At 48.0% G+C, this 8,377-nt stretch overlaps 1 protein-coding gene across 1 annotated transcript in view; it reads left to right on the top strand.

The window, feature by feature from the left end:
- The window catches only part of SESN2 (sestrin 2), a 23,735-nt gene extending 20,541 nt beyond the window's left edge, over positions 1-3,194 (top strand). Inside the window, exons 9-10 of the mRNA XM_003799836.3 lie at positions 520-664; positions 1,408-3,194. Coding sequence (XP_003799884.1) covers positions 520-664; positions 1,408-1,494 — 232 coding nt within the window. The 3' untranslated portion in view covers positions 1,495-3,194. The remainder of the gene's footprint in view (positions 1-519; positions 665-1,407) is intronic.
- Positions 3,195-8,377: the final 5,183 nt, after the last annotated feature.

Consider the following 8,377-nt stretch of genomic DNA (forward strand, 5'->3'; position numbering starts at 1 on the left):
GCCACAGGTGCCGAGCCGATTACGTCTTGTTTTAGGGGCCCAGGCTGGGGATTCAAACCCGCCACCCTAGGTGTACGTGGCTGGCGCCTTAGCCGGTTGAGCCACAGGCGCCGAGCCAGTGACTTCATTTCTTTGAATCTCAGTTTCCTCATCTGTGAAATGGGGTTGATGAATGAAATACATTATATATATATAGTCATATATGGTAGTTTTGAGCATTCCATGAGTACCTGTCCACTTGGCACGTAGCTGGTAGTAAATACAGCATGCTCATTCTCTGTATGTTCTTGGTCCCCTGTGAATTGTGGCCTGTGATATGATCCCCTGTGAATTGTGACCTGTAATATGAGTGTATATGATATCAGCTGTTTTTCTAAGAGGAACCAGGCTCCTTGTTGCTTCCGACATGCTGACTTTCCTCACCACTCTCTGTTCTTCTTTCTAGAGAGTGGGGGTAGGGGAGAGGAGCTCTCTGTGGGAACAGAGGGTAAATAAAGTTGTTGGGGTCTTTCCATCCAGATATGATGACTACGATTATGGGGAGGTGAACCAGCTCCTGGAGCGGAATCTCAAGGTCTATATCAAGACGGTGGCCTGCTACCCAGAGAAGACCACTCGAAGAATGTACAACCTTTTCTGGAAGCACTTCCGCCACTCAGAGAAGGTACAACCCATGCTGAAAGAGCAGGATGGAAGTAGACAAGCCCAGCTAGTAGAGAGGACAAGGGATCAGGACCCATCGAAGGGCTCCATATTGAGTGTCCTGCCAGGAGGGACACCTGGATCTGTTGTCCTGGATTCAAATCGCTGTGTGATTTCAGATTCACTTTACTTAACTAAAAAATGAGGGTGCCTACCTCACACGGTCTCCCTAGTGGTAGCTTGATAGATCTGGGTTCAAATTGTAACACTATCGCTTGGTAGCAGTGTGACTTTGAGCAAGTCATTTTGCCTCTCTGAGCTTTTTATCCTTATTATGGGAGTAAGGACTGCTGTATTTCAAGGTTGTTGGGAGGATAAAATGAGAAAACATATGTAAACTTGATTCCTGGTAGGTGCTTAGTTAGTGGTAGCTCTTGTTTTTAGCTTTCAGGAGTCATGACAGGGATGAATGTGCTTGAAATTCTTTTTTTTTTTTTTTGCCATTTTTGGCTGGGGGTGGGTTTGAACCTACCACCTCCAGCATATGGGGCTGGTGCCCTACCCCTTTGAGCCACAGGCGCCGCCCTGTGCTTGAAATTCTTCAGCAGTCCTTTCACTAAACTGCCCAGAGCTTTAGCAAAGCTTAGGGCATTTCTGTAGGAAACGGAAGGATAAGGTAAGTGGCCAGGGATTAGGGAAGTCTGGGAAGGGTAGGGGTGGCAGGAAGTGATATCAGTTGCTAACAGGTCCTCATCTGCACCCCAGGTCCACGTGAACTTGCTGCTCCTGGAGGCCCGCATGCAAGCCGCTCTCCTCTATGCCCTCCGTGCCATCACCCGCTACATGACTTGACTCCCTGTCATGCAGGACCTGGCCTGGAGCTGCTGACCCTTGGGGCATCCTCTTCCCTGCAAGGACTTCTCTGTCTGGAAACAGACACAGACCCCTTTGTGTCCCATGCCCACCAGTCCACTCTGGCATGGGCTTGTATGTAATGTGCAGCCCCCAAGCCACACCCTCCTTTTTCTCACTGGAATAGACAGGATCATTGCACTGACTGGGAGCTAGAAGAGGACTAGGAGATCCCAAAGGGCCACACCCTTCCTCCTCCCCCTGCCCCCAGAGGCAGAGAGATCATAGGAAGGAAAATAGACTTGAGTTTGGACTTACATGCTACAGTACTGTGACCTTCCTGGACTTGGAAGTCCTTGGCTGGTCCCCAAGAGAGAGGAGCAAACAGCTCCAGGGACTGACACTCCAGGCAGCTTTGCCTTCCCTCCCTTCTCATTTCCAGATTTCATTACCTCCCACTTACCATTCACCCATCAATGTGAAAGTCAAGGTCACAGCTGGTCTGTGTATCCAGTTCCCCAGAAGTCTGTTCTGTTGGGTGGCTTGTGGGCCCCTCGTTCCCTGGTTGCCCAGGACCTAGTTCAGTTCTTTGGACTTCCTTCACCCTCATCCTTTTCTCCGTGCCCAGTAGTATGAGTCCTTAGGAGAAGCTCAAGTACATCAAACAAGATTGTCTTTAGAGAGTTTGAGCCTCTGTTGGTCACTTGGCTGTCTGAAGAGGAAGGAGTAATTTCTCTATTTTGGTCCTTAAATGGTAGAAGTTCAAACCTCTTCAGGGCCTCACCCCTGGAGCTGCAGTCAGCGTGAAAGGAGAGAGAGAATCCTGTTCTCCCACCACACCTGCCATGCAGAGGCTGGCACCCCACTCTCCTTGCTCCAGGGGCTGTGCTGCAGATGTTTGCCAAAAAATTGAGCCTTTTTTTAGGTGGCTTAGTTAGGACTGTGGCTCAGCAGGAGACACCAGGGTTCTTGTGGGGGACCCTGCCACTAGCCAAGTGACCATAGCTACATTGCCAAACCTTTTGGACCACCACAGTTGCAGACTGTAGGGTGTGTTTTAAGTTTCTACAATGTCTGATGCTGTCCCCTGGATTCTCAACCTGCCAACAGCACGCAGATTTTCTAGCAAGATCTTAAAGGCCTCTGGGACGCCCACTCCCAACTCCTGCAGTTAGTCTCTCCCAAGGACCCCCACCCCTACCCCTTCTCCCTCTGTCCCCTCTCCTGGATTTTTAAGTGGATTGCTTGGAGGCAGAAGCAACCAAGAACTGATCCAGGCACCTTCTGTAGCAAATAACTGTGAATGATGACGTCTCTTACCTGTATTCTAGCAGTCTGTGCCTCTCTGACCAGTCTGGAAGGGACTGAGGATAGGCCAGAACCATGCTGCTGCTACTCTTGTTCCTGTCCCTCCTCTCTGGGCAGGCAGGAGAGGAGCCCAGCCAGCATCCCACATCTCACACCCGTGCAGGCACGGAGAAGCAACTGGCACCCCCTTCAGGCCTGAAAGCCTTCTCTGTAACCTGTGCAGGACAGAAGGGGCCTCAGCACCTTGGGGTTGGGTTCTAGAGGGGACATGAAGCCTCTGTCAATGTCTCCTGGGAGGGTGGGGAGAGGTGTTCAGTGTTCAAGTGCAGAAATCTTTGGCTTTATTACCGGTTCCATATGATGAGAAATAAACATTTGCTGAGGTTTTGTTTTGTACTCCTTGTTAATGGGCTGTTTTCCATTTCCTGAAGGTCATGGTTCACCTCATGGCACAGGCAGGGAACTGTGACTGCATCACAGTCATGACCTGATACCCCCCACCCTGCTTGGATACTTGTGCCCAGTGATTCCAAGGTTGGGAATATTGGCATTGAAAGTCTACTACTGTCTATCCAGCCCTACCACCCATCTGTGGCTGGCCTGACATTGTGGGCTGAAGACATAGAAACCATTTCTCTGATCCTGCAGCAATCCTGCAAGAGAATTATGACTCAGAATGAAGTGGCATCGCTGAGGCCACATAGCTAGATCAGTGGGGGAGCACAGATTCCTAGCAGGGTCTACTAGACCCTGAGACCTTGGCATTGCTGTTTTTTCCACTGCTGGGCTTCCCCTGGGACAGAGGAAGGCTGTTTGAGAATGCAAGGGGGGGAATTCCTCATCCTTGTGTCTCTCCACCCCACCATGTTATGATTACCTGCTTTTCATTCTTCACTCTCCAGCATCAAGGAAATAAAATCAGGCTTCGAAAGTTACATACAGGCTCAGCACCTGTTGCTCAGTGGCTAGGGCGCTGGCCACATATACTGGGGCTGGCGGGTACAAACCTAGCCCGGGCCAGCTAAAAGAACAATAACAACGGCAACAAAAAATAGCCAGGCATTGTGGCAGGCACCTGTAGTCCCAGCTACTTGGGAGGCTGAGGCAAGAGAATCACTTAAGCCCAAGAGTTTGAGGTTGCTGTGAGCTGTGATGTCATAGCACTCTACCAAAGGTAACATTGAAACTGTCTCAAAAAAAAAAAAAATTTTAGATGCAACCCCCAAGTTGAGCCACTACCATTTATAGCTGTGTGACCTTGGTCAAGTTTTTTAACTTCTCTGGGCACCAGAAACTAGTATGCTTATCAGGAAAACCACATCGTGACTAAGAGCTAAGGCCTCTCCTGCTGGCTTCCCACTTCCTCTAAATGCTGCCAGCATAAAATAAAAACTGGTTCTCCTACAGGAAGCCTCCCCTGATTAACTGTTCCTTTTTTCCCTTGAGATAGCATTTCATCTTTGCAATATTACTATACACTCACCCGTTCCTCTAGTGTTATTTGAGAGGATATGGATCATACTTGGAGTATAAAACTTGGATTCTGGTCCTGATTTAGCCACTGACTATCTCTGGGAGTACTGATTAATTTCACTCAAGTTTCCTCAGCCATAAAAATGGGGGTAAAAGATGTCCATTTCTTTTCCAGGTAGCGTTTATGGAGTGTGACCCTTGCTCTGTGTTTTCAAACATAATCTCCCAGCCCTCACAGCAACTCTGTGAGAAAGGGGTGGTGTTCCCATTTTACAGATGTGGAAATGGAGACTCAAATGAGAATCTAGGGAACACCGACTGAGCCGTTAGACAGACCCAGGTTCGAATTCCAGCTTTGATATTTAATATCTGTCTGACCATGAGCAAATTACTTCAGTTTTCCCTCCTCAATTTCCTTATTTGTGGAATGGAATTAATGCTTAAGGTCACAGGAAGGTTATAAGGATTAAATAATGCATGAAAACCACCCAGCACAATTCAGGTACCTGGCATCTGGCACCTAGTGAGCTGTTCAGTATTCCGAAATTTACCCAAGGTGACAAGGTAAAATTAGACTTCTTTTAGCCTGTAGTCCAAGACTGGGGCACATCTTCCCAAACCTGGAGTTTGCAAAAGGATGCCGATGGCACCTTTCTTTTGCCTTTGAAGCTATGCTTGTTTTGAGGAATGCTGAGTGTGAGTAGAAAAAGGAGTCAGGTTGAGCCTCTTCCAGCAGGTTTCAAACATCCAATGGAACCCTAGGGCAGGTAGATTGGAGAAGGGTTCACAGACATCTTTACACCTTAGACCAGTGTTTTTCAACCTTTTTTTTATCTCACAGCACACTTGAACCTAAAGTTAGATTTCTGTGGCACGCTTAAATTACGTTGATCCAAAAGAAGTTAAAAAAAAAAAAACACCAAAAAAAGGAATATATTTACTGTGCTTTGAATTTCTTTTGAAAATAATGATTTAAAAAATTTTTTCTGGCTAAGATCCTCTCAGCACATCAGTGTGCTGAAGCACACCAGTTGAAAAATCACTGCCTTAGGCTTTCCTAGAGGACCAGTGGTTGGAGGCAGAGCTCAGAAATTTGCATTTTTTTAGAGACTCACTTTATCGCCCTCGGTAGTATCCTGGCATCACAGCTCACAGCAACCTCCCAACTCCTGGGCTTAGGTGATTCTCTTGCCTCAGCCTCCTGAGTAGCTGGGACTACAGGTGCCCACCACAACGCCTAGCTATTTTTTTTGTTGCAGTTTGGCTGGGGCTGGGTTCAAACTCGCCACCCTCAGTATATGGGGCCCATGCCCTACCCACTGAGCCACAGGCGCCGCCCAAGAAATTTGCATCTTTAATAACTTCCTTTGTATTCATTCATTCAACAGGTGTTGGGCACCTAGTATGTAACATGCGCCAGAGATTCAGCACTGAAGGAGACAGACATAGTTTCTGCCCCCTTGGGATTTATGGTCAAGTGGGTGAGACAGCCCTTAGATCATTACACAACTAATTATTTAAATTACAATTGTGATCAGAACTTCAAAGGAGAAATATGAACCTCTGTAAGTTGACCACCTAAGGGACTGTAACAAACTGGTCAACATACAGTGGTAGTTGACATAAGGAATTAGGCCTGCTGTACTGATAGGTACATGTGGTGCATGTCTGGTGTAACAAAATTAAGTCAACTTAAGGAGGTGGCCAATGTAGGGAAGTGGTCAACTTTTGCAGAAGCTCTAACACATCTAAGGAGAGTGGTTTCCCACCCACTGAAGCATCTTTTTTTTTTTTTTTGAGACAGTATCACTATGTCACCCTCAGTAGAGTGCTGTGGTATCACAGCTCACAGCAACCTCAAACTCTTGGGCTTAAGCAATTCTCTTGTCTCAACCTGTCAGGGAGCTGGGACTACAGGCATCTGCCACAACAGCTGGCCACTTCCTGTTGCAGTTGTCATTGTTGTTTTAGCTGGCGCCAGGCCGGGTTGGAACCAGCCACCCTTAGTATATGTGGCTGGCATCATAACCACTGTGCTACGGGCACCAAGCCCCAACTGAAGCATCTTCTTGGAACCTGAGGGCTCCATAAAAGAGTTAGAAAACTAGGCTCGATGCCTGTAGCTCAAGCAGCTAGGGTGGCAGCCACATACACTGGAGCTGGCAGGTTTGAATCCAGCCTAGCCTGCCAAACAACAATGAAAGCTACAACTTAAAAATAGCTGGGTGTTGTGGTGGACGCCTGTAGTCCCAGCTACTTGGGAGAATTAGGCAAAAGAATCACTTAAGCTCAGGAGTTTGAGGTTGCCGTGAGCTGTGATGTCACAGCACTCTCCCCAGTGCCACAGCTTGAGACTCTCTCTCTCAAAAAAAAAAAAAAAAAAAGAGTTAGAAAACACCTCATCAACATTGCTCTGAAGTGGGTGCTGTGGTGTGCCATCTAGTCTGTGGCGCTCTTTCGTTCTCATACCCCCCAATCCATCAGAAGTGTTGAGGGCTGAAGAATTTCAGTTGCATCCCTCTCTGGGAGCTGCCCTGGGTTGAAAGGAGTAACTTAGCTCTTGGTCATACACCCCCAGGCAGTCTGCCTCCAGTGATTGGTTGGCAGGACAGGAGAGTACAAAGGCCTGGCTCTTATGCTTCCATTCAAAATAAATCTAAAGGCTTAGTCCAGCTCCAGCGCCTACACTAGGATGAGCTGAGTCCTAAGTTGCAGGCACCTGTCGCCCAACTTCTGCTTCTCACTGTCTTATGTTACAGATCCCCAATAAATCTTCCATATACAGATTTCTATCTTAGCATCTTCTTACCAGGGTACTGGATATAAGAGGTTCTCCTATTACAGGTGGTGACGGAAAATAAGGTCCAGTAGGCCGGGCATGGTGGCTCATGCCTGTAATCCTAGCACTCTGGGAGGCTGAGGCGAGTGGATTGTCTTGAGCTCACAGATTGGAGACCAGCCTGAGCAAGAGAGAGACCCCATCTCTAAAAATAGCCGGGTGTTGTGGCTGGCGCCTGTGGTTCCAGCTACTTGGGAGGCTGAGACAGGAGAATCGCTGAGCCCAAGAGTTGGAGGTTGCTGTGAGCTATGATGCTATGGCATTCTACCAAGGGCAACAAATGAAACTCTGTCTCAAAAAAAGAGAGAGAGAGAGAGAAAAGAAAACAAAGACCAGAGAGGAGAAATCACCTGCTTGAGGTCTTATAGGCCTGAACCCTCAGATGTAGACTCTGTGCCAGAGTCTACAACTTCCTGCCATTCTCTTGCTGAGTATGCAGGCAACCACCGAAATGGCCAGAACAGGTTCTCACTCCGATGCTGGGGGACCTTGGGCAAGTCACTTCCTCTCTCTGGAGTGAAGGTTAAGTACCGCCTCTGTGCTCATCTTCTTTGAAGTCCGCCTCTGTGTGATGTCCCTGCTCCTAAGAAAAACCACATCTCAGCTGGTTATGTAGCAGAAATTCCTTCTGTTATACCTGAAGCGAGTGGAATAGAGAAAAGCCAGCACACTGAGTCCAGATTAAGCAAGGGTCTTTTATTGATCAGCCAGGCCAAGAGCAGGCTCACACCTCAAAGTCTCTTGACCCCTAGAAGCAGGGAGTGGAAACCTTTAACAGGGGTTTTTGGTAGGGGCAGGGGAATCCTTAATGAAGCCGAATTTCACAGGCGCCGCCTGGTAAGGGGACTCCTTACAAGGGGAAGCTGGGGTTTTGCAGTATTACTGAACTCTTTCAGCTGAGCTTCCTGTCTTAAAGGGGGAGTGTTGAAAGCCCCCAGCAAGATGGAGTTGGGGCATAACACTTCTTCCCAAATCCAACCAAACCTCACAGTTGGTTCCTTTCAGTGGAGAGCAGGCAGGAGACTTGGTCTTCTGTCTCATTTCTGAGCATTCAAACTCACATTTCAAGAAGGATAACTCCCTTCCCCCCCCCTTTTTCTTTTCCCAGACAGAGTCTCACTTTGTCATCCTGGGTAGAGTGTGATGGCATCATAGCTCACAGCAACCTTGGACTCTTGGGCTCAAATGATCCAGTTGCCTCAGCTTCCAGAGTAGCTGGGACTACAGGTGCCTGCCACAGTGCCCGGCTATTTTTTTTTTTTT

This window comes from Otolemur garnettii, unplaced genomic scaffold (genome assembly GCF_000181295.1).
Source record: "Otolemur garnettii isolate 467f Iridium unplaced genomic scaffold, OtoGar3 scaffold00156, whole genome shotgun sequence".
Taxonomy (NCBI): domain Eukaryota; kingdom Metazoa; phylum Chordata; class Mammalia; order Primates; family Galagidae; genus Otolemur; species Otolemur garnettii.